Source organism: Anolis sagrei, chromosome 1 (genome assembly GCF_037176765.1).
Source record: "Anolis sagrei isolate rAnoSag1 chromosome 1, rAnoSag1.mat, whole genome shotgun sequence".
NCBI classification, from domain to species: Eukaryota; Metazoa; Chordata; class Lepidosauria; order Squamata; family Dactyloidae; genus Anolis; species Anolis sagrei.
In genome coordinates, this window is record NC_090021.1 from 339461810 (window position 1) to 339488735 (window position 26926).

Sequence of the window (26926 nt, forward strand, 5' to 3'; positions counted from 1 at the left end):
TCTCTTAGGCCCTGGAAATGTACAGCCATAGACTCTACCGAATTTCCTGGGCCCTCTAAAATCGCACCAGCCCGACCCGGCCTTTTAAACCGCCTTGAACAGGCAGGATTATTTTAAATATATGTGCTATTGTGGTTTTTAATGCTTACATTGTCTTGTTAATTTTATGTTTATGCTGTTTTCTTTGTATGTATTGATTATGTTACTTGGGAACCGCTCTGAGTCCCCTTGGGGAGATAGAGCAGTATATAAAGTTTTGCTGTTGTTGTTGTTGGACTTTACAGCTTCATGTCTACCCAATGTAACCCTGCTTCATGCACAATGGAGGACTTTCTTATAGTAACACCGGAGTCACTCCAAGTTGCCAGCTACTGGTCAAAGGACATTTAATCAACTACCAAGCTTGCAAACTTTGTGTTTTGCTTGTTTGTTTGTTAAAAAATGCAATACAACTGTTTGGTTTGCTCCTGACACGATAAATAAATAAATAGCAGAAGCTGAATGGCCATTTGTCGGGAGCGCTTGGATTGTGGATTCCTTGCCTGGCAGAAAGAAGGGGGTTGGGCTGGATGACCCTTGGGGGTCTCTTCCAACTCTAGGATTGTATAAGAAGAGTTGGAGGACGCCCTCTCCGTCCTTGTATCCTTTCCCTCCACCCCCCTTGTTGGGCCATCTTAGGTCGCATTCCACGTTGCATCTCTTCCACACCGTACAGTTAGAGCGCTATGATTCCAGTTTCCCTGGATCCTCAACTAGTGAGCAGATTACAACCTATTAATGAAATACGTGCTGGAAGCGCGACTGTCTGGACGGAAAGGGAAGCCAGGAAGCCAAAGAGAGGCGGGGGGAGAGGAGAGAGAGCCTGTCCCTTTGACCACGCCCACACAACACCTGCTCATCCAATGGCTGGCGAGCGCCAGGGGGGAGCAGCCAATGGCACGTGTCGCGGGGCGGGGCGTCGAGCCAGGGAGATTCCATCAGTGTTGGAAAGGCGGAGTCGAGTCCTTGGCCACGCCCACGGATAGTCTCCTCCAATGGTGGTGTCGTTGTGGAGGAGGCGGCCAATGGGAGCGTCGCGGGGGCGTGGCTTTAGCAGCAGAGGGGAAGGCAGAGCTTGGCGTTGCTGGCAGTGCGGTCTTGGGAGGCGGCCGAGGCTGGGTCGCTGTCCATGGTGCTGAAGGAGCTGCTCGGTTTCCCATTGGGGAGCTGTCCGTGGTCCTGAAGGAGAGACTCAGCTTCCCCATAGGGAGCTGCCCGTGGTACTGAAGGGGCCACACCGGTTCCTGCGGTGGCTGTCCATGGTGCTGAAGGAGCGGATCGGTTTCCCATAGGGAGCTGTCAGTGGTGCTGAAGGAGGCACTCAGTTTCTCATGGGAAGCTGTCTACAGTGCTGAAGGTGCCACTCGGTTTCTCATAGGGAGCTGCTGGTGGTACTGAAGGGGCGACACCGTTTCCCGCGGTGGCTGTCCACAGTACTGAAGGAACTGCTCATTTTCCCACAGTGAGCTGTCAGTGGTGCGGAAGGAGCTATTTGGTTTCCCGTGGGAAGCTGTCTACAGTGCTGAAGGTGCACTCAGTTTCTCATAGGGAACTGCCCTTGGTGCTGAAGGAGCCACTCAGTTTCCCACGCGGAGCTGCCAGTGATGCTGAAGGAGCACCACCATTTCCCTTGGTGAACTGTCCGTAGTGGTGAAGGAGCCACTTGGTTACTGATCGCTGAAAGAGCTCCCGCATAGGGAGCTGCCTGTGGTGCTGAAGGAGCCACTCAGTTTCCGACACAGAGCTGCCCGTGGTGCTGAAGGAGTCACTCTGTTTCCCACACGGAGCTGCCCGTGGTGCTGAAGGCGCCACTCTGTTTCCCACACGGAGCTGCCCGTGGTGTTGAAGGGGCAGCACCATTTCCCGTGGTAAACTGTCCGTGGTGCTGAAGGAGCCACTCAGTTTCCGACACTGAGCTGCCCGTGGTGCTGAAGGAGCCACTCTGTTCCCCACACCGGAGCTGCCCGTGGTGCTGAAGGGGCAGCACAATTTCCCGTGGTGAGCTGTCCGTTGTGCTGAAGGAGCCATTCGGTTACCCATTGGGATCTGTCCACACTGCTGAAAGAGCTCCCGCCGTTTTCTCCACATCCGCGGTTGTTTCTCCTCCTCTTCCTCGCCCTCCTCCCATGGAAGAGATGGAAGAGGAGCTCAAGTGCCCCGTCTGTGGCTCCTTCTACCGGGAGCCGCTCATCCTGCCCTGTTCACACAACCTCTGCCAGGCCTGCGCCAGGAACATCCTGGTCCAGACGCCGGAGGCCGAATCCCCGCAGAGCCGTCGCCGCCGCGCTTCCGGCTCGGCCTCCACCGCATCGGGCGACTATGACTACCTGGACCTGGACAAGATGAGCCTCTACAGCGAGGCCGACAGCGGCTACGGCTCCTACGGGGGCTTTGCCAGTGCTCCGCCGACCCCTTGCCAGAAGTCGCCCAACGGCGTGAGGGTTTTCCCGCCGACGTTGCCGCCACAACCGCCGGGTTCGGGAGCCACGGGGGCTTCGTCGTCGTCATCATCCTCACACCTTCATCCTCCAGGTTCGTCGCTGGCCCCTGTGCCCCGTAACGCATGCCTGACTTGCCCACAATGCCACCGCAGCCTCATCCTAGATGAGCGGGGTCTGCGGGGCTTCCCAAAGAACCGCGTGCTGGAGGGCGTAATTGACCGCTACCAGCAGAGCAAGGCGGCCGCCCTGCGGTGCCAACTGTGTGAGAAGGCACCCAAGGAAGCCACCGTGATGTGCGAGCAGTGCGACGTCTTCTACTGCGACCCTTGCCGCCTGCGCTGCCACCCGCCTCGGGGTCCTTTGGCCAAGCACCGGCTCCTGCCCCCAGCGCAAGGCAGGGTCAGCCGACGGCTCAGCCCACGCAAGATCTCCACCTGCACCGACCACGAGCTGGAGAACCACAGCATGTACTGCGTCCAGTGCAAGGTGCCCGTCTGCTACCAGTGCCTGGAGGAGGGCAAGCACAACAACCACGAGGTCAAGGCCCTGGGTGCCATGTGGAAGCTCCATAAGGTCAGTGGAGTGCGGGGATGCACATGATTATCCTTATCTGTTGTGCGGTTTCCAGGCTGTATGGCTGCATGCTAGCAGCATTTTCTCCTGACATTTTGCCTGCATCCATAAAAGCTGGGAACTAGTATAGATTTTTTTAAAAATTCAAGATATCTCAGGCTTTGGCAAACTTGGGCCCTCCAAGTATTTTGGACTTTGGTAGGCTGTTAGGAATTATGGGAGTTGGAGTCCAAAACACCTGGAGGGCCAGAGTTTGCCCAAGCCTGAGATAGATAAATAGATAGATAGATAGCCATTTTATACAAGGGATCCTTGCATATAGAATCATAGAATCAAAGAGTTGGAAGAGACCTCATGGGCCATCCAGTCCAACCCCCTGCCAAGAAGCAGGAATATTGCATTCAAATCACCCCTGACAGATGGCCATCCAGCCTCTGTTTAAAAGCTTCCAAAGAAGGAGCCTCCACCACACTCCGGGGCAGAGAGTTCCACTGCTGAACGGCTCTCACAGTCAGGAAGTTCTTCCTCATGTTCAGATGGAATCTCCTCTCTTGTAGTTTGAAGCCATTGCTCCATTGCGTCCTAGTCTCCAGGGAAGCAGAAAGGAAGCTTGCTCCCTCCTCCCTGTTGCTTCCTCTCACATATTTATACATGGCTATCATATCTCCTCTCAGCCTTCTCTTCTTCAGGCTAAACATGCCCAGCTCCTTAAGCCGCTCCTCATAGGATTGTTCTCCAGACCTTTTATCATTTTATAATGGGGCTCGAGCATCCATGGATTTGGGTATCCGCTGAACCAAACTTGAGTGGATTCAAAGAACCAATGTTTAGAGTTATTTTACTACAACACTATGTATAACACACCACTGTATATTATCGTACAGTGGTGGATTTTGGTATCCGCAAGGGTTCTAGCACCAAACACCAATAGATACCAAATGCCCAACGTATAGAGCTATTTTGGAACTAGCATAGATCTTGAAGATTGGGGAGAATGTGATTAACCATTTCATCAACATGTTGAATTCCAACAACATTCCTTTAAGGTTGGCAAGTATTAATATTTCTTTATTGCACTTGAAATGGGATGGAGATGGAAATCAGAACTATATTGGTGCCTGAGTTCATGTGTATATTTTGATGGTGCCTCGGGGCCATTTTGGACTACAACTCCCAGAGTTTGCCAAGGGATACTGGGAGTTGTAGTCCAAAAGAAAAAAAGAATATCCTTAGATTCTTGGGTAGTTTTCCTGAAGCTTTAAGGTTCCTCCCAAGCCCTTATTTTGGCAAAAGCTCATTTAACTTGTAGGAATGGAATTACCCAAAAGCGCAAAGCAAATATTGGTCCCGGGGATTATAGCAGATTTCCTAATGTGCTAAAAACAAGATTGTCGCCTCTGCTTTGCATGTGAACTTGGTGACAAGACACCATACTCTGCAAATGAGGCAGACCCAGGGAATTAATATATTTCAAATAGAAAGGCATCGTGTGTTTTGGCTTGATTGGAAGGCATTGATTGTGATTGCAGGGAAAACACTTGAGGCATCTGCAGGCGAAACATCAGGAGAAAATGCTGCTAGAACACAACCATACAGCCCAGAAAATACACAACACCCCATTGATTCTGACTGTGAAAGCCTTTGACAATACATTATCTCTAAATAGAGATGCAAGGCAGTTTTCTTCATGTCTGGTTCTCCCTCCTTCTCTTCTTTCTCTACCCTGTCTCTCTCACTCTTTCCTCCTCTTTTTCTCCCTCCTTTCTTCACATCTCTGACCTGAACCCAATGGGTAAGACCCTATCCATTGAATCAAGGGGACTTGCTTGTGTGTTGAGTCAACATTGAAGGAACCTATGCCATTGAGAAGAATAATAGGGTTCTGGTCTTGAGTTCCTGTCTTATCCTCCCCAAACCTTTCTCCCTGTCTTCTCTGTCTCTCTTACTCTTTCCTACTCTCTTTCTCCCTCTCTCCCTCCTTTCCTGAACTCAATGAGTAAGACCCTATTAGGTTAGACCCATTGAATTGAAGGTACTTGCTTGTGTGTTGAGTCAACATTGAAGGTACCTATGCCATTGAGAAGAATAATAGGGTTCTGGTCTTGAGTTCCTGTTTTATCCTCCCCAAACCTTTCTCCTTGTCTTCTCTTTCTCTCTCACTCTTTCCTCCTTTCTTTCTCCCTTTCTCCCTCCTTTCCTGAACCCAATGAGTAAGACCCTATTAGGTTAGACCCATTGAATTGAAGGGACTTGCTTGTGTGTTGAATCAACATTCAAGGCACCTATGCCATTGAGAAGAATAATAGAGTTCTGGTCTTGAGTTCCTGTCTTATCCTCCCCAAATGTGTCTTCTCTGTCTCTCTCACTCTTTCCTCCTCTCTTTCTCCCTCTCTCCCTCCTTTCATCATATCTTTGACCTGAACCCAATGAGTAAGACCCTATTAGGTTAGACCCATTGAATTGAAGGGACTTGCTTGTGTGTTGAGTCAACATTCAAGGCACCTATGCCATTGAAATCAATCAATAGGTCTTGAGTTCCTCTCCTATCCTGCCCAATCATCCCCAGCCTGTAACCCCAATCATCCCCAGCCTTCAACCCCCATCATCCCCAGCCTGGCAAGAGCAATAGGACCTATAGTACCAGCATATCTGTGTGGAAGGGAGCAACAATTCTTTTCCTGCTTCCATTCATCTTTTGGCTCTGTTCCTTCCTCTCTGCAGCATCATTTCTCCAAAGTCCCTAGCTATCCCTCCTTTTTCCTTCTCAATTTCCATCATCCCTAGCCAGGTAGGAACAATGGGATCTGTAGTCCAAGAATATCAGTGCCGAAAGGAGCAACAGTTTCTTTCCTGACGCCATTCATCTCTCGAATTCCTTCATCCCTCTCTGCAGCCTCATCGTCGTCATCGTATCTCTCTCTTTCTCCAAAGCTCTTGTTTATTGGGTTGTTGTAGGTTTTTTCAGGCTATATGGCCATGTTCTAGAGGCATTTCTCCTGACGTTTCGCCTGCATCTATGGCAAGCATCCTCAGAGGTAGTGAGGATGCTTACCTCACTACCGCTGAGGATGCTTGCCATAGATGCAGGCGAAATGTCAGGAGAAATGCCTCTAGAACATGGCCATATAGCCCGAAAAAAACCTAAAACAACCCAGTGATTCTGGCCATGAAAGCCTTCGACAATACTCTTTATCATTCATTCTATTCTTTTCCCTTCTTGCTTTCCCTTGGAATCTTCTCCCACTCTCCCAGCCATTCCTCCTTATCAGCCATTGCCTTCTGGATCAGTTTGCTCCCCGCCATCTCTCCTTCCCCTTCTCCAGCTCCAATGATTGAGTCTCTCTCCTTGTAAACAGCACGTCCAGCCTTCTGTCTCTATGCACTTTATGACCCCCCTTCCCCTTATCATGGGGGCATAGTCATCTCTTGCCAAGGGGGTCCAAGCACACACCAGCTTCCCCCCTTTTTGCTCTCCTCTTGGCTGCCAGTCAAGCCTTTGCACCAAGCTGCATGCAGTGTTATGGGGTGATAAGGATGGGGTGAATGTGGGGTGCTGTGAGGATGGGGCGGAAGGGCCAGAGGTGGGATCAATGGGGTCACTGGATTCCTCTCTTTATTGCATTGGCCTGGTTTCCATTGCCATCCAGTGTTTTCCTCCTGCCTGCATGTAGCCAATGGTCCAGAATGCAGCCTTGGACGTGGCTGCCATGTTTGGCTTTCCTCTGCCAAGGATCCAGAGCTGGAAAGAGGCAAAAACAGGTCCTGGTGTCTTGATGGCACTTGCCATAGTCTGATCTGGGTGCAGCATGTTTATCTTGAGAGAAGGGAGCATGAGAGCCATGTTTAAATATGGGAAGGGATGTCCCTTGAGGAGGGAGAAAGCTTCTTTTCAGGTTCTCTAGAGACTAGGATGCAACAGAGCAATTGATTCATATTGCAGGGGAAATGAGTCAACCTCAACATCAGAAAGAACTTCCTCACATTGAGAGGACTATGCCACCTGGGACTCTGGTGGAGTCTCCTTCTCTGGAGGTTTTTAAGCAGAGGCTGGATGGCCATCAATCGGGAGTGCTTGGGTTGTGTCTTCCTACCTGACAGAATGGGATTGAAATGGATGGCCAATATTAATGTTGCAATTAGCAAGCTTGAATTAGTATTTGAGTAGCCATGAAGCTGCAAAGTCAATCAGTGAGGGTATTTGCATAGAGGTAACCCGGCCTCTGTTGTCTGGAGGCATCCTGTGTTTCTGAGGTGTTCACTGGCAACTGATTGTTGGCTGTCTGGTGTTCTCCTGTTTCTGTGTGATGTTCCTTGTTAACTGCCTTGATTATGCTGTTTTTTAGTACTGGTAGCCAGACTTTGTTCATTTTCATGGTTTCCTCCTTTCTGTTGGAATTGTCGACATGCTTCATGTGGATTTCAATGGCATCTCTGTGTCATCTGACATGATGGTTGTCAGAATGGTCCAGTATTTCTGTGTTCTCCAGTAGTATTCTGTGTCCATGTTGGTTCATCAAGTGCTCTGCTATGGCTGACTTCTTTGGTTGAATTAGTCTGCAGTGCTTTTCGTGGTGCTGGAACATAGCCATACAGCCCGAAAAACTCATAGCAAGCCTCATCTTTGTTGACATTCAGCAATGGACAGATCTACTTGAGTTGGGAAGAAGCAACAGGACTACAGTTATAGTTTCTGCTTCCCACTGAACCTGAATGTTTGTCTCACCTCCCATTCACATACACAGATTTGCCAGTTACCCATGTCTTGCTTTGATCTGAGAATCTTACTTTGCAATGGTGACCCCATCTTTGAGGTAACTGGGTCAGAGAAGCCAACTCTTGCAGGGATGCATTTCCAGATGTCTTCTTCTTTGCCCCCACATCTCCTTATGAGCATACGCATGTGCATAGCAGCACATCTTTGCTTGGGTGTGCTCTGGGATCATGGATCCCCATTCCCAAAATTGGCATCAGGTGCATCTACATTATAATATTAATGCAGTTTAGCACCAGTTTAACTGACATAGCTCAATATTCTGCAATTGTGGGAGTGAGAGTTTGATGAGTTCTAGCTTCCTCTACCAAAGAGGGATGGTGTTTCACCAAACTACAACTCCCATGATTCTACAGCATTGAGCCATGGGAATTCAAGTGGTGTCAAAAATTAATTCTATAGTAGACACACACCATTAGAAGTCATTTCAAAATATGAAGTTAAAGCTATTAAATAAAATACTGGGTCAAAAATCCCATTGATTCAATGGATCGGCCTTCATTGGGCCTCATAGTTGGATTCAGACCCATTCCTTCTCAATCCCAGGTCCCATCTACACTGCCATATAAAATCCGTATTTATCTGCTTTGAAATGGATTACCTTCCAGTGTAGGGTCATATAATCCAGTTCAAAGCAGCTAATGTGGATTATCTTCTATGATAATCTGGATTATATGGCAGTGTAGAAGGGCCTTCAGGCTTCAACATCATTGTTGTGTGCCTTCATGTAGTTTCTTACTTATGGAGATGTTGTCACATCTAATCACCTCTCAACAAAAGTTTGCTCTAGGCACTGTCAGGCCATTATATGCTAATCAAGGTGGTCAGTTGAAACATTCACACCTAGCTCCAGCAGACAAGAGTCCTTTGTCTCACCCTGGTCATTCCACAGATATATAAACCCCTTTTCCTAGTTCCAACAGACCTCACTACCTCTGAGGATGCTTGCCATAGATGCAGGTGAAATGTCAGGAGAGAATGCCTCTAGACCATGGCCATATATAAGCCCAAAAAACCTACAACAACCCGTTGTCACATAGTTTTACAAGAAGATCTGTTTGGAGGGAGATTGTCATGAGTTTCCTCTGAGGCTGAGAGACTGTGACCTTCCCAAGGTCACCAGTGGGAAACTCTGGTTTCAATTCTCAATCCCGTGCTGGCTCTCTTCAACACAATACATGGGGTCAACCTTCCTGTCCAGAGATGATGTGAAAGGAACACAATGAATATAATATTTTAGACATCCATTGGGAGTCTTCACTGCAACACATCCTCATAACCTTCTGAGATATCACTCATGGATATGTACAAGGGTTGAATGAAAAGTAATGCCTCCACCTCAACAGATGGCAGTACTGGTATGCAGCAAGTACTGGCTTTTTCAGTAGACTCTCCTCTACAGTTTCATTTTGGCGGGAAGCCTTAGCAGAAAAAGTGATGCCTCCACTTTCGTAACTCCTCAACAGATGGCAGTACTGGTATGCGGCAGGTACTGACTTGTTCAGTAGACTCTCCTCCACAGTTCCATTTTGGCGGGAAGCCTTAGCAGAAAAAGAAATGTCTCCACCTTCGTAACTTCAACAGATGGCAGTACTGGTATGTGGCAGGTACTGGATTGTTCAGTAGACTCTCCTCTACAGTTTCATTTTGTAGGGAAGCATCAGCATTGAATGATTGTGTTGTTAAAGTGCAAAGTTTGGAACTCTGCACAGACAGTTGGTCAATGCGACTTAAGCAACGTGTAGTCATTGAATTCTTAAGAGCAGAAGGTGTCACCTCAAAGGAGATTCATCAGAGAATGCAAGCTTTTTATGGTGATTGTGTTGATGTGAGTACTGTGTGAGTAAGTTGAAAGATGTTGAGGTGGGAACATCTGACTTGCGTGACAAACAAAGAGTTGGATGTCCTGTGACAGCAACCACTGAGTTTCACAAGCAAAAGGTTGACAGATTGATTCAGGATGATCATCGTATCACTCAGACAGAAAATTCAACCATAATCGGCATTTCACAAGAATGTGTGGGTCACATTATTGCTTTGCTTGGCTATTGGAAGATCTGTGCACGATGGGTACCCAGGATGAGAGAACGGTGAGACGCTGGTTGCGAAAACAGAGTGTCGACTTCTTCCGTGACGGCTTCAGAAAACTTGTTCATTGTTGGCAGAAATTTATCCAATTCTCTGGTGATTATGTGGAAAAGTGAATAGTGGTAGTTAATGAGCACATTCTAAGGATTATTTCTGCTTTGATTTATTAAAATATTCCAATCCAAACCCAAGTAATGAAGGTGGAGGCATTACTTTTCATTCTACCCTCATATATAGCTACAGAACACATTAACTGTCATATGATTGCTATTCCTCTGAAGGTATTTCGTAGGTAAGTGACCAAGGAAAACACTTCTGACAGCTCTCTGGATGCAATACTGGTTCTTTAGTACTCCACTTTGGCAGGAAAAACGAAATGCAAAGATACAAAATGGGGGACAATGCCCGGCTTGAGAGCAGTACGTGTGAAAAAGATCTTGGAGTCCTCGTGGACAACAAGTTAAACATGAGCCAGGAATGTGATGTGGCAGCAAAAAAAGCCAATGGGATTTTGGCCTGCATCAATAGGAGCATAGTGTCTAGATCTAAGGAAGTCATGCTCCCCATGCTCTATTCTGCTCTGGTTAGACCACACCTGGAATATTGTGTCCAATTTTGGGCACCACAATTCAAGAGAGATATTGACAAGCTGGAATGTGTCCAGAGGAGAGCGACTCAAATGATCAAGGGTCTGGAGAACAAGCCCTATGAGGAGCGGCTTAAGGAGCTGGGCATGTTTAGCCTGAAGAAGAGAAGGCTGAGAGGGGATATGATAGCCATGTATAAATATGTGAGAGGAAGCCACAGGGAGGAGGGAGCAAGCTTGTTTTCTGCTTCCCTGGAGATTAGGACGCAATGGAACAATGGCTTCAAACTACAAGAGAGGAGATTCCATCTGAACATGAGGAAGAACTTCCTGACTGTGAGAGCCGTTCAGCAGTGGAACTCTCTGCCTCGGAGTGTGGTGGAGGCTCCTTCTATGGAAGCTTTTAAACAGAGGCTGGATGGCCATCTGTCAGGGGTGATTTGAATGCAATATTCCTGCTTCTTGGCAGAATGGGGTTGGACTGGATGGCCCATGAGGTCTCTTCCAACTCTTTGATTCTATGATTCTATGATTTAGACATGAACCAGAACGCCCCAGCTTTAGAGGCTTTCTGTTGTACACGGTGCATCTATACCAGGCATGGGCAAACTTGGGCCCTCCCTCCAGGTGTTTTGGACTTCAACTCCCACCATTCCTAACAGCCTCAGGCCTTTCCTTTTCCCCCTCAGCCGCCCCTCAGCTGTTAGGAATGGTGGGAGTTGAAGTCCAAAAAACCTGGAGGGAGAGCTCAAGTTTCCCATGCCTAGGCAATACATTAGAGTTAATGCACCACATTTAATTGAGTCCTAGGAAGTTGTAGTTTGGCAAAGCAGCAGTACTCTTTGGCAGTGCAATTATAGGTTCGTGCAATCCTGAATACTTTCAGCCTGCTTTGCCCATGGGAAATCTCTATGGAGCTGAGGCAGGGACGGAGGCATGTTTGCCCAAACAAAGGACAATATTTGCAGTTCAGACAAGCCAGGTTCCATCTTTTCTCTCACTGCCCCAAAATGAGAGCCCTCCTCCAAAGAAGCTCCCATCTATTATGGAAAATGCTTAATTTTTTAAAGTTTACAGATGTTTTATACTTTAGTAAAAAAAAAGTTTCCATTTATTTATTACTAGCCGTCCCCTGCCAGGCGTTGCTGTGACTCAGTCTGGTGATCTGGAAAATAAAGTAATGAGAAAGTGTTGGTTTCTAATATATGTAATTTCTTTATGCTTGTTGGTAAACAGTATTTCTTGCTGTTTCTTTGTCAGTGTTGGTGTGGAGATTGTCTGGTTTGCCCACCCTGGAACATGCAACATATCATTGCCCTTCTTTAGGGGTCCCTTTCAAATCTATGCTACTATATGTGTGTGTGTGAATTATATATATCTATGGATATCTTTGACTGGATGGCTCTTTGTCAGGAGGGCTTTGTTTACATTTTCTTGCCCTGGTGAAGGGAGTTGGACTGGATGGCCTTAAGTATTTTCTGTTGGTCATGGGGGTTCTGTGTGAGATGTTTGACCTATTCTATCATTCGGGTGCTGGCTGCACGTCAACGACTTAAATCAAGACATAGTTTTCTTAGATCTACAGAGACACTTGCTGGAACACCCCAGCAAGCGAGAGTCCAAAAGTGGCAGGCCCAAACCCAGCACCTCAATCCATGTGTGATACCAGATGAGAGACTCCCCCCTGGGTACACAGAAGATTGGGCAACTTGGAAGGCGCGGAACAGACTGTGCTCTGGCACCACGAGATGCAGAGCCAACCTCAAGAAATGTGGCTACAAAGTGGAATCCTCGGCATGCGAGTGCGGAGAAGAACAAACCACTGACCACCTGCTGCAATGCACCCTGAGCCCTGCCACATGCACCATGGAGGACCTCCTTGCGGAAACACCAAAGGCACTCCAAGTGGCCAGATACTGGTCAAAGGACATTTAATCAACTACCAAACTCACAAATTTTGTATTTTGTCTGTTTGTTTGCTTTGTTCTGTTAGAAATGTAATATAATTGACTGGTTGCCCTGACACCACAAATAAAATAGTTCACCTACAATCAAAGAGCATTCTGAACTCCACCAATGATGGAATTGAATCAAATATGGCACACAGAACTCCCACGACGAACAGAAAATATATATCAGTGATTGGTTGGGGGGGGGGGGGGCGCCAAAATACTGTTTGCTTACCATTGAAAATTACCTAGGGCCGCCTCCGCTTCTTGATGGAGGAAATCTTGGCACGTGGTCACAGGGAGGCCTCAGCGCCATTCTTCTCGACATTCGAAGTTATGCCTTTGACACAAATTGTTCTGACGTTCTCTCCTTAAGAAGCCAGATGCAACCCACTAGCCACTTATGTAATGACTGTGACTGGTGCTAATTGGTGCAAATTACCTCCTCTGGGGTGAAATCCCCACTGCTGCCAAGTATTTAGTCTTTGGAGACTGCAAATATTAAAAGCCACAAAACCCTATTAAAGCCAACTCCTTTTCCATATACAGGAGAAAGCATGGTATACTGGTTTGGCATTGGGTTATGATGGCCCCACTGGTGGTGCAGTGTGTTAAACCACCGAGCTGCTGAACTTGCTGACCAAAAGGCCAGTGGTTCATGTGCTGTCGCACGCTGGGCCTGTGCATGAGACTGTAGACAGGACATAAATTCCGTGTGCCCAACGGATTAAAGGCCCTTGGATTTCCTTAAAACAGAGTCTTTAGATTGCTTAAAGGTTCAACAAAGTTCTTTATTATTGATGAAAACAAACAGGTACTTTAAAGCTTTCTTAACAGTCTATTGGCTCTCTCTCAATCTTGTCCACAGGGAACAGGCACTATCTTCATAAACTGTATTTTAGCTAATAGGGAAATCCTTAACTTCTAATCTGGGCAGTCTGTCTTTGCCTCTGTTGGCGTGGATGTTGGGGTTCAGCCTGATCCTGATCTCTGTGAACAGGATTCTCTGATAGTTTTTCCAACTGAGCAAGCTCTCCCTGACTCTGCCAGTGTGGAATCTGTTGTTGATGCAAAGGTCAGTGGGGATGAAAATGAAACCCAACAGCTGGAAGAGAATGTTTTGGAAGTTAGCCGTGATATCTCTCCACCTGGGGCTGCTAATGAGGACCGAAGAGAACAGATAGTCAGAGATAGAAATGTTTCCCAGTTGCTACGAAGGTCACAGCGCTTACAGCAGAAAGAGGCCCAGACAGAAAAGTCAAGGGGAATTTCTAAAAATAGCTTCTTTGGTTTAAGAGGGTTCCTGCCGGGTGCTTCTTTAGGTCAAGCATCGTTCGGGACTGTGGCTGCGCTTTGGCAGAATTCCTGTGTTCCATGGCCAGTAATCCCAGAGGCTTCTAGTTTCCAAGTTCATGGTTAGTAAAAGGCTAACAGACTCCTGGTTATTGTTTTGTGGCTTTTGAAGTTTTGCTCAAGTTCAGAGATCCTATTGACTACTGTGTTTTTCTGTGGCTTTTTGACTCTGCATTTACCTTTCTTTTGTAACCAATTTTTCATCAATAAACAAGGATTGCTTTTCCTATAGTCCAGAGTGGTGGATTTAATCTTATGGTCTCGTTTCTTGAACTGGGATGCAACAGTGGAGCCCCTGCTTCTGGCTTCTGTGAGTGACCCTTACCAAGTAGAGCTTTGTAGACTTCCAAGGGAAAATGAGCTCAGGTTTCGGTGATGGCTGGCTGAAGTCCCTCAGCAAAGGAGCTGTAAGGCTGTATGATCCTCGGCCAAGCTGTGGGCTGTATAGACGAAGCTTTCTACAGGAGATCTTGGTATTATGTCCTGCATGGAAAGCTTCTCTGTGTGGACTGAACCCAAACTGGCTCCTATTCCCTCCAAAACCCAAAGGGGACGGGACCAGGGAACCTAATTATAATTGACAGGTGGCTTGCCCTATGATTGCAGCCAAAAGAAGCCACCTATCTGCAGAGTCCCTGAAACTTAGGACTACGACAAACATTCAATGCAAAGCAAACAAAATTGGAGCTCCTGGTACAGCTGTACCTGCACAGTTCAAATCCTGGGAGCGGGGTGAGCTTCCACTGTTAGGCCCACCTTCTGCCAACCCAACAGTTCAAAAACATGCAAATTTGAGTAGATCAAGAGGTACCGCTCCAGCTGGAAGGCAACGACACTCCATGCAATTGTGCTGGCCACATGACCTTGGAGGTGTCTACGGGCAACGCTGGTTCTTCAACCTAGAAATGGAGACGAGCACCAACCCCCAGAGTCGGACACTACTAGACTTAATGTTAGGGGAAACCTTTACCTTACCTATGACTCTGGAGTTCAGTGTTCGAATCCCCGTTCGAATGCCCTTGGTCAAGTCACACTCTTTGGTTAAATAAGTACATTCCAGTCCTTTGCTTCTTGAAGCAAATAAATAGGTTTTTTCCAGGCAGATAATGGGAGGAAGTCCATTGGGATGGCTGCAGTGGAGCAGTTAGTGGGGAGAGCGTGGATGAGCTCCCTCTATCAGCTCCAGCTCCCCACACGGGGACATGAGAGAAGACTCCCACAAGGATGGTAACACATCAAAAACATCAGGGCGTCCCCTGGGCAACATCCTTGCAGACGGCCAATTCTCTCACACCAGAAGCAACTTGCAGTTTCTCAAGTCATTCCTGACACGACAAAAAAAAAAAAAGTGGAGCAGTTGGGAGCTATTGCCTCAGCCTGAGAATGCATTCCTGAGTAATGGTCCTTTGTCTTGAGTCAGGCAGTTTACATAGTTTTTTATATTTAGTACATTTAAGAATAAGGTAGAATGAAAATACAGTTTATACATTTCAGACTTGGGAAATGGTTACATTATATAAATGGATCAAAGTTATACAGAAAGGAATAGATACAAATACGGTAGCTGCTGATCCTAGTCATGTCTTGGGATTTCTGAGCATGGAGATGATGGGATTATGTAAATGTCTTTTCCCAGGCCAGCCAAATAAAGACTGCTGAAAAGGCCAGAGTCCCTTTTGTTTCTGAGCCACCCCCGAGAATGGATTGCTTGGGTCATTGTAGGTTTTTTTTTCCGGGCTGTATGGCCATGTTCCAGAGGCATTCTCTCCTGACGTTTCCCCTGCATCTATGGCAAGCATCCTCAGAGGTAGCGAAGTCTGTTGGAACTAGGAAAATGGGTTTATATATCTGTGGAATGACCAGGGTGGGACAAAGGACTCTTGTATGTTAGAGATAGGTGTGAATGTTTCAACTGACCACCTTGATGAGCAGTTGATGGTCTGGCAGTGCCTGGAGCAATCTTTTCTTGAGAGGTTGTATCCGCAGTTTTAACGGACGCAGATTCGGCCTCCATGGGACGCCCAGAAGGCATCCCAGGCGGGCTCACGGCTGCCTGGAGCCTGGAAAGAAGTTTATTTCAGGTCTGAGTTAGTATAATTCCATCTTTTCCCCCATTGTCCTCGGTCGTCCTGCCTTGCTCTCTTCTGATTTGTCCATCCTCGGAAGCGAGAGAAGCGCGCCGATTGGCCCTCCAGAGGCGGAGGAACTTGCTGATTGGCCCAGAGCGAGGCGGGCCGCCAAGCCTCCTCCCAGCTGTTCGGGCTGTCAACCAATCAGCGCGAAGCCGGGCGGAGAGGGGCGGGCGGGAAATTCAAAATGTTTTGCTGTATTTTCTCTATAAAAATGCTTGTAAATTCTTTAGCGGTATGCTTGTAGTGGAACTATTCCTACAATGCATCCGATCTCAGCTGAATCGCTAATAAAACACCTCGGTCGCTGAACTTCTTCCGCTTTGGTGAGGATTTATTATTTTAAATAATTTTATTGCTGAAATTGGCTTCGCTGGCCTCACCAAGGTTCAAGGACTCTTTTTGGTGCGGTCCTCAGGGATCTCCTCTGCCGAGGAGACCCTCCTAAAAGGTAGCTCGATATCAAGGTGATTAGATGTCCCTGATTGTTTTCCCTCTGTTGTTTTGCTGTTAGAGTTTTTTTATAACTGGTAGCCAGGATACACCCCAGGATACACCTCACTTCTGCAGGAGTCTACCGTGTACCATGCAGCTGTGGACAAGTCTACATAGGGACCACCAAACGCAGCAGCATTGCCCAAACACGAATCAAGGAACATGAAAGGCTAGTTCAACCAGAGAAGTCAGCCATAGCAGAGCACCCGATGAACCAACCTGGACACAGCATATTATTGGAGAACACAGAAGTGCTGGACCACTCTCACAACCACCATGTCAGACTACACAGAGAAGCCATTGAAATCCACAAGCACGTGGACCATTTCAACAGAAAGGGGGAAACCATGAAAATGAACAAAATCTGGCTAGTTGTTCATAGAATCATCGAATCAAAGAGTTGGAAGAGACCTCCTGGGCCATCCAGTCCAACCCCATTCTGCCAAGAAGCAGGAATATTGCATTCAAATCACCCATGACAGATGGCCATCCAGCCTCTGTTTCAAAGCTTCCAAAGAAGGAGCCTCCACCACACTCTGGGGCAGAGAGTTCCACTGCTGAACGGCTCTCACAGTCAGGAAGTTCTTCCTCATGTTCAGATGGAATCTCCTCTCTTGTAGTTCAATAACAACTATGATTTATGAATCCATGAGCAACTGGGTATACAAACCTTCTTAAGAATGATTCTGTAGTGAATGTTATGCATTGGCTGATCCTTCTGTTTGTTATCTCTGCATTTCATTTTTCTGCTAAACTGTGTGTATCTCCACATGTGACGATTGATGCTATGTATTTGGGACATGCATTTCATCCCCCCCACCCAAGTGCACCAACATGGCATGTGCCGCAGCTCTTTCCCACAGGCGAAACCCACCTGACTGCAAAGGCAAGAAGCTGGCTTCCTATTCAGGCCAAATCCCAGGCTGACTAAATATTTTAAGAGCTCAGTTCATAAAGTTTCCCAGAGGGAAGGAACTCTCGGCTGGCAAACCGCACTGCACCTGGCACTTGCCTTGTGCCCTGAGGCTGCCTGGAAAACCTCAATTGACCTGAGCTCTATCCAAGCCACTCAGTTGTATCAGTATGGTGCTTCTTTGCAGTTCATGGCTCCATCCTATGCAACTCTGGGATTTGTAGTTTGAGGAGGGGCCTGGAATTCTTTGCCAAAAAGCAAAGCCCAATAGATATCATCTGTTCTTCTCTCCCTCTGCAATCAGGGCAGTGGCTATATGGCCATGGGCTCAAGGCATTCTCTCCTGACGTTTCGCCTGCATCTATGGCAAGCATCCTCAGAGGTAGTGAGGTCTGTTGGAATTAGGAAAAAGGGGTTTATATATCTGTGGAATGGCTGGGGTGGGGCAAAGAGTTCTTCTCTGCTGGAGCTAGGTGTGAATGTTTCAACTGACCACCTTCATTAGCATTTGAAGGCCTGGCTGAGCCTGGGAATATCTTTTGTTGAGAGGTATTAAGATGTCCTTGTTTGTTTCCTCTCTGTTGTTGTGCTGTTGCAATTTTAGAGTTTTTTTAAATACTGGTAACCAGATTTTGTTCATTTTCATGGTCTCTTCCTTTCTGCTGAAATTGTCCAAGCATGTGGACAATTTCAACAGAAAGGAGGAAACCATGAAAATGAACAAAATCTGGCTACCAGTATTTAAAAAAACTCTAAAATTGCAACAGCACAACAACAGAGAGGAAACAACCAGGCACATCTTAATACCTCTCAACAAAAGATATTCCCAGGCTCAGCCAGGCCTTCAAATGCTAATGAAGGTGGTCAGTTGAAACATTCACACCTAGCTCCAGCAGAGAAGAACTCTTTGCCCCACCCCAGCCATTCCACAGATATATAAACCCATTTTCCTAGTTCCAACAGACCTCACTACCTCTGAGGATGCTTGCCATAGATGCAGGCGAAACGTCAGGAGAAAATGCCTCGAGACCATGGCCATATAGCCCGGAAAAACCTACAACAACCCAGTGATTCTGGCCATGAAAGCCTTTGACAATACATTGAAAAGAACACTTCTGAAACTCAGTTTTTTCTGTGCATTGGCATATCTTTGTTCCTAACAGTTCAAAGACATATCTAGGTATATCAGTCTAACAGCTGAGAAACCTAATTGCCTTGCATGAATGCTAGTGGATTTACCACTATAGAAGAGATTTACTCAAAGGGGTTTTTAGCTCTTCTCAAGAAGATCATATGTTACAAAAGGGTTATGATATTTCCAAATAGTGTGAATGTCAACGAATCTCCCGAGGTCTTCCTTTCCAAAAGGCTCTGGAGATTCTGGTTTTCCCAAAAGGCTATGGATTCCATCTGAACATGAGGAAGAACTTCCTGACTGTGAGAGCCATTCAGCAGTGGAACTCTCTGCCCCGGAGTGCGGTGGAGGCTCCTTCTTTGGAAGCTTTTAAACAGAGGCTGGATGGCCATCTATCAGGGGTGATTTGAGTGCAATATTCCTGCTTCTTGGCAGAATGGGGTTGGACTGGATGGCCCATGAGGTCTCTTCCAACTCTTTGATTCTATGATTCTATGAGGCCTTTCCAAAAGGTTATGCCTTTTCCAAAAATAGCTATGCATTTCATTATTATTGCCCAAGTGTAGTACTGTAATTTCTTTCTATTGAAATTCTAGCATAATGGGCCTAGCACAATGAATGCATAACCCCTCCATTTCGAAAGGCATGGCCTCCCGTGTCTTCTCTCAGTTCTTGCTCATCCTTACGCTTAGGCCAGCTTTCCCCCTTTTGCATTTAGATTTCAGGCTGCTTTCAGGTGGTGGTATTTCTTTATTAGGTTCTTGTGGGTTTTTTCGGGCTATAGAGCCATGTTCTAGAGGCATTTCTCCTGACATTTCGCCTGCATCTATGGCAAGCATCCTCAGAGGTAGAGGTCTGTTGGAATTAGGACAATGGGTTTATATATCTGTGGAATGGCTGGGGTGGGGCTAAGAGCTCTTCCCTGCTGCAGTTAGGTGTGAATGTTTCAGCTGATCACCTTCATTAGCATTTGAAGGCCTGCCTGAGCCTTGGAAAATCTCTTGCTGGGAGGTGTTAATCTGTGCCTGGTTGTTTCCTCTCTGTTGTTTTGCTGTTGTAATTTTAGAGTTTTTTAATACTGGTAGCCAGATTTTGTTCATTTTCATGGTCTCTTCCTTTCTGTTGAAATTGTCCACATGCTTGTGGATTTCAGTGGCTTCCCAGTGTAGCCTGAAATGGTGGTTGTGAGAGTGGTCCAGCACTTCTGTGTTCTCAAATAATATGCTGTGCCCAGGCTGGTTCATCAGGTGCTCTGCTATGGCTGACTTCTCTGGTTGAAGTAGTCTGCAGTGCCTTTCATGTTCCTTGATGCGTGTCTGGGCAATGCTGCGTTTGGTGGTCCCTATGGAGACTTGTCCACAGCTGCATGGTATACGGTAGACTCCTGCAGAGCTGAGAGGATCCCTCTTGTCCTTTGCTGAACGTAGCATTTGTTGGATTTTCTTGGTGGGTTTGTAGATTGTTTGTATGTTGTGTTTCCTCATCAGCTTCCCTATGCGATCAGTGGTTCCCTTGATGTATGGCAGGGACACTTTTCCTCTGGGTGGATCTTCATCTTGACTCTCGTGGCTTCTTCTCGGTTGTCTTGCAGCTCTTCTGATGTCTGAGGTGGAGTCTCCATTGGCCTGGAGAGCCCAGTTGAGGTGGTTCAGTTCATCTTGGAGGAGGTGGGGTTCGCAGATTCTTTTTGCATGGTCTGCAAATATTATTTGCAAATCCTCCCTCACTTTCCTCTGCTGATCCTCCTTCCATCTTCCGCCTTCTCCGCCTCTCCGCCATCCCCCTTTCCCTGCCTTCACCGCCTTTCTCTCATTTCCCCAGGGACCCCCTCGGCTCTGCTCCAGTAATCCCATTTGTCTCGCTCTCCAGCCACCTTCCCAAACCAGGCACGTTTGGCATCCAGGCACAAAAGAAGAAGACCTGCTAATTACAAGCTGGGTGACCTCCTCACCCAGGATGCACACACAATGGGTGCTTCGTTGCACTGTGGAATGCATGCAGTTTGACCCCACTTGAACTGTCATGGCTCAGTGCAATGGAATCCATGGAGCTGTAGTTTAACAAGGTCAATTGCCTTTTCCACCGAATATGTACTAGTGCCTGACCAAACTACAACTCCCAGGATTCAATAGCATTGAGTTGTGGTAGCTAAGGTGGTGTCAATCTGCATTAACATTGCACTCTGGCACTGAAACACCTTTTTGCCCAACACCACACTAGAGTCCAGTATTTTCTTAGGCGATCCCTTGTAGTCTGAGGATGATGGTCCTCCAAGTGTAGTATCCTGGTGGTGGGTCTGTAGGTGACTGTGGAGCCCTATTCTTGACCTGCATCTTCTCCCTCAGTAAGGGCGTCGATTTCCAGTGGTCGGGTTTGGCTTGACACGCCTTCCTCTTGGCACATTTCTCTCTTTCACCCTCCATTTGTACCTCTTCAAATTCTGCAGCACTGCTGGTCACAGCTGACCTCCAACTGGAGTGCTCAAAGGCCAGGGATTCCCAGTTCACAGTGTCTATGCCAGAGTTTTAAGGTTGGCTTTGAGTCCATCTTCCAATCTCTTTTCCTGTCCACCAACATTCCGTTTCCCGTTCTTGAGTTCGGAATAGAGCAACCGCTTTGTGAGACGGTGGTTGAGCATCCGGACAACATGGTCAGTCCAGCGGAGTTGATGGCAGAGGACCATTGCTTCAGTGCTGGTGGTCTTTGCTTCTTCTAGCATGCTGACATTTGTCCACTTGTCTTCCCAAGAGATTTGCAGGATTTTCCAGAGGCAGCGCTGATGGAATCGTTCCAGGAGTTGCATGTGACGTCTGTAGACAGTCCACGTCTCTCAGGGTTGGGAAGACAATAGCTTTATAAACAAGCACCTTAGTATCCCTATGGATGTCCCATTCCTCAAACACTCTCTGCTTCATTCAGAAAAATGCTGCACTCGCAGAGCTCAGGTGGTGTTGTATTTCAGTGTCAATGTTGACTTTTGTGGAGAGGTGGCTGCCAAGGGAGTGGAAATGGTCAACATTTTCTAATGTTACACCATTAAGCTGAATTTCTGGCATTGGAGAGGGATTGGCTGGTGACTGCTGGAAGAGCACTTTGGTTTTCTCGATGTTCAATGACAGGCCGAGTTTCTGGTATGCTTCTGTAAAGGTGTTTAGAGTGGCTTGTTAGGTCTTCTTCTGAATGCACCAGAGTCAAGTAATACCGTCTAAAAATGTTGATTAAGGAAAGCAGGTACAAAGGAGGAAAGGATCAGAAAAATAGATAATTCTAATAATCCAAAATTGGCAAAGTATATAAAGTGAAGAGAGCCACAAGGGCTGTTGGGTTGCAATTCCCATTATCCCCAGATAATCAAAAGGGATGGGAGTTGTCCCATAACATCTGAGGACCCCAAATGGGTAAAAACTAAAGAGCACCAACCACTACGTAGAAAAATTATAGCCAGCCCTCTGTCTCCAACGGCCCTTTGAAGGCAACCAAAAGGCTGATGTGGCTCTCGATGGAAATGAGTCTAAAACATGGAACTGATCCTCCTTGGAAAACCTTAGCCCTGCACTTTTGTGGCAACTACGTTTGGGGATGGAGTGGAGGAGGATGGGTCTGAGGCCATGCAGGATGTTATTTCCATGAGAGAATCCCCTGTTGGATTAGGAGATTGCTATGAATTACCCAGTCAAAGAAGTGGCATTAAACCTTTCCCCAGTGGGAACCATTAAGGTCATTTTCCCACTTCGTTGAAGCCGGGGGCTTGCCCCCCTTCCCTGCTCTAATTTCTTAGGCAACCTCATCCAGTTCCAGGGAACCGGGGAGGGAGACTGAAAAGAGCAGGAACGGAGATGCATTTCCAATCAGCACACATGGGATGATGGGCTTCGCCTGCCTCCTTTTCCTTCTCTCCCTCCCACCACGCTCTTTCTCTCCATTTCTTTGTATAGAGCAGTTTCCCCCAAACTTTTGGTTTTGGACATCTCTCCCAGGAGCCTTGACCAGATTGTCTAAACCTTCTAGGAACTGAATTCCTAGTGTTAACAATAATAAATTGTTTATTTAACAGGCTTAAGCTTCTTCCGGTACAAATGCGTAGTGGTTTCAGTAAGTTACTAGTACATAAGCTTCTGGTTACTTTCGATGTACAATTCTTAGAAGGGTTCTGGGTTCAAATCTTGATGTTAACAAAACAGGAAATTATCTCAGGAAATTAATCGCTGATAATAATTCCAAACAAATTTCCCCCTTTCTGGAACCTAGCCAATATCCTTTGGCCTGGCCTTCTTCAGGGACAAAGAACAGACCACTAACAAGGTCCAGTTCCACTATCTGTATTCCTAGCTCTAACTCTTTTTCTCTAACTCTTGAATACCACAAAAGTTTGACCCAGCTCTTCTATCTAACACCAACCAACTGTTATCACAGCATTTCTTTCTAAGTGCTTGCAGACTGCTTCATTAATGATCTGAATATCTGAAAGATTACGTATAGGCACTAGTCCCTCCCAGGCCCTGAGGCTTTTCTGATGTCACATGTGGTGGACTCTAATTTGGAGAGCACCTTGGACTTTCAGGGCTGGTGTATGTACTATGAAATCAGCTTCCTAAGTAAGCAGAGAGCACAGTGACCTGTTTTGCATATGAGGATTATATGAGATTTGTAACCTACACACACTGAATTGTAGAGCTGGAATAGACCCTCAGGTCCATCCAGTATAACCCCATTGTCCACTTCTGAAGCATAGTTGTTCTGTCGTGTGCTGGGCCTGTAACAGCTGTACTTTTCTATAGGACGTATACTTTAAGCCCAGCGAGAAGCCAGGGGCGCCTCAAAGAGAGGTTCTCACGGATTTTTCTGAAGTGATGGTCTTTAAAGTCTTTAATGATATAACAAAGTCTTTATTATGGAACAAACAACAAATCTTCAATAGTTCAAACAACACTTCAAGGCTTTCTTAGTCTAGTCCTCAATGGATTGGCACCTGACTTTGATTAACTGAACCTTCTTTGTAGGAAAAACCCTTTTTAACCCCTCAAAGGCTATTACTATCTATGCCTCATGGGTGCGGGTCCTACTACCAATTCCAAATGCGTCTGGGTATCGAGTAGACCTACCAGCCGAGGCTTAAAGATATTTCAGCTGGAGTTCTGTGGATCTGTAGAGCTGTCCTCCCTCAGAGAGTTCTTTGAAAACTTCAGAGCTGTTTTCCCTCTGTTTGCTGTGAGGCTGAGAGGCTGTGAGTGCTCAGCCAGAGCCTTGGGACCTTTCCCCTGGAATTTCTGTTTCTGTTTCCCTGAATGTTCCTTTTCCCTGGATGCTCCTTTTCCCTGGATGCTCTTGAGAAAAGAAGCTTTTCTATGGGATGAGCTGGTCTACATCCTATAGTTTAGCTTCCTTGTGTGAGACTGACCAAAAAATGGCTCCTTTCCCTCCCAGAGCCCTGAACAAGGGGCGGAACCAAAGCTTAATTATGACGGACAGGAGGCCTGCCCTATAACTGCAAACGTTTTCCCGTGCTTGAGCTAGAAGCAAAAGAAATTGGAAGACAGTTTTGCCAATGAGACTTGATGGATGAACTCTCAGCCCAGTCGCTTTGGCTTCTCTGCGTTTCCTTGGAATCCATCTTCCCCCTTCCCCTTGTCATTGCTAAACTATTGTTGTTAACCGCCACGAGTCGCCCCTAGGGCTGAGAGTGGCGGTCAATAAGTGCAAGAAATAAATAAATAAATAAATAATAATATTGTCCTCCCCACTGGCTGTCTGCTCTGGAGCCAGCCATGCGGGCCATGAATCATCTCCATGGCACCCCATTTCCATAATGGGGAAGAAATTGATTGCAGAGAGGAGCAGACGTCTTGGCAATCGCAGGAATGCCTGCCTTTCAGCTCCCCCTTCCTTCTATTTAAGGTCTTCCTCTACCTGATGCAAACACTAGACAAGGAAAAGCCAGCTCTGGAATGGCCGGCCTCTTTGGAGGAAGGTTTGCCCACTGAATTGCCCAGGCCAGGTTTGGATGGAGTCAACGGTAGATGTATGCAAAGCATGCCTGCAATTCACCAGTAGACATCTGCCTACACGCACACACACACACATACATATATATACACACATATGAATATATTGGAGATGGAACCCAAGTCTGAACACAAAATTCATTTATGTTTCATATGCAACTAGCCTACAGGCAATTTTATACAATACTAGCCGTCCCCTGCCACGCGTTGCTGTGGTCCACATAGGGGTTCTGTGTGGGAGGTTTGGCCCAATTACATTATTGGTGGGGTTCAGAACTACAACTCCCAAATGTCAAGATTCTTTTTTCCCCAAACTCCACCAGTGTTCACATTTGGGCATATTGAGTATTTGTGTAGAGTTTGGTCCAGATCCATCATTGTTTGAGTCCACAGTGATCTCTGGATGTAGGTGAACTACAGCTCCAAAACCAAAGGACACGGCCCACCAAACCCTTCCAGTATTTTTTGTTGGTCATGGGAGAACTGTGTGCCAAGTTTGACCCAATTCCATCATTGGTGGAGTTCTGAATGCTCTTTGATTTTAGGTAAACTATAAATCCCAGCAATGACAATTCCCAAATGACAAAATCAATTTTTTTGAGTGGAGGACATAAATTGGACCCTAATCTCTGGGCCAGTAAAAAACATAAGAGTCCATCTTTTCCTGTTCTCAACTCTCATCTTTCGATGGCTAATCTGTCTTTGTAAATGCTTAAGTGCTAACCTTTCCTTTTCCTTCTTCCTTCCTTCCTTCCTGCAGAGCCAGCTCTCTCAAGCCCTGAACGGCCTCTCCGACCGAGCCAAGGAAGCCAAAGAATTCCTGGTGCAGCTACGGAACATGGTCCAGCAGATCCAGGTACAGCTCTAAATTTTACCTCCACATTCCCATTACCACCCCAGCCCCCAATGCAACATCAATGCAAAGCCATAGAGTTTAATAAAGTTACAGTTCTATGATAAAAGTTGTGTCCGATTTTCCTTGCCTTTGTCTCCTTGTACTGTCTGCCAGATGATAATAATTCCAATAAAGTATATGCTGGATCCCCAAAAATGGCCTGAGCTTTCTTAAGGCTATAAAGTTCTTCCAAAGAGGGGAGAAAGAGGGCGACTCACGACTCTCTGTGCAGACGTGGTGATGCTTTGGAGCACCTTCCTGTCTGCCACCGTGCAATTACCAAACCATGTGCAGATGCTGTAGGTCAGGACACTCTCTATAGAACAGCAGGAGAAAGTCACCAGCAGTTTTTCATTCAGTTGTTGGTTCCTTAGTAGTCTCAGGTAGTACAGGCTCTGCTGGGCACTCCTGACCAATGCTGCGGTATGAATGCTTCCCCAGGTCAGATCCTCCTTCAGAGGGACACCCATTAACTTAAGACTAGTCACCCACTCCACTTGGTCTCCATTTATGTCCAAGGGCTGGATTTCTGGTTTGTTCTCTCTGTAGTCCACTATGAGCTCCTTGATCTTATTGACGTTGAGAAGCAGATTATTGTCCCTTTACCACGAGAGCAGCCGCATTCCCTCAATCAGGATACTATACTCCTTTTGATGTAGCCTAGAAGATATTGACATACAGACATATCTCTGGTTGTACTGGTCCATTTAGTTTTATTGGCAAGAATACTGGGGAGATTTGCCATTGCCTTCCCCAGGGATCACGTTTGGTCAATCTGATATCCTTTCAAACATTTAATCATAGCTATCATGTCCCTGCTTGGCTTTCTTTTCTGGAGCTAAATGAACCCAGGTTATTATGCCACTCCTTGCAGGCATTCATAACTTCCAGACCTTTGTCCACCTTCCTCTGGACATCTTCCAGCTTGTCCATCTCCTTCTTGAATTGCTTTGCCCAGATCCGAACACAGGGTTATTATTCCAGGTGATAAAGTCTGACCAAAACAGAAGAGAGTGGGACTACGACTTCCTTTGCTGTAGACTGTAGTCTATAATCACATTGGCTTTTTTAGCTGCTGTATGACATGGTTGGCTCATGTTTAACATCCCTGTCACCTTTTTCAACCAAGAAGATGGTAGAGAGTTGTTGTTGGGGTTCAGCCTGATCCTGATCTGTGTGAACCGGATTCTCTGATAGTTTTTCCAACTGAGCAAGCTCTCCCTGACCCTGACAGTGTGGAATCTGTTGTTGATGCAGAGGTCAGCGGGGATGAAAAAGAAACTCAACAGCTGGAGGAAAATGTTTTGAAAGTTAGCCGTGATATCACTAGCCGTGATATCTCTCCACCTGGGGTTTTTAATGAGGACCGAAGAGAACAGATAGTTAGAGACAGAAATGTTTCCCAATTTCTATGAAGGTCACATCGTTTACAGGAGAGACAGGCCAGACGTCAAAGTCAAGGGGCGTTTCAAAGAATAGCTTCTTTGGTTTAAGAGGCCTCCTGCCGGGTGCCTCTTTAGATCAAGCAATGTTTGGGACTGTGGCTGTGCCTTGGCA

At 46.6% G+C, this 26926-nt stretch overlaps 1 protein-coding gene across 7 annotated transcripts in view; it reads left to right on the top strand.

Annotated features, from left to right (window-relative positions):
• Positions 1–2021: 2021 nt before the first annotated feature.
• The window catches only part of TRIM9 (tripartite motif containing 9), a 72405-nt gene continuing 47500 nt past the window's right edge, over positions 2022–26926 (top strand). For 5 of the 7 annotated variants that reach the window (XM_060753062.2, XM_060753071.2, XM_060753081.2 and 2 more), the window contains exons 1-2: positions 2081–3053; positions 25235–25330. In XM_060753062.2, the coding sequence (XP_060609045.1) occupies positions 2166–3053; positions 25235–25330 (984 nt within the window). In that variant the 5' untranslated portion in view covers positions 2081–2165. Of the gene's footprint in view, positions 3054–25234; positions 25331–26926 lie in introns of all 7 variants that reach the window. The other 2 variants (XM_060753053.2, XM_060753098.2) reach the window with 1 other exon arrangement.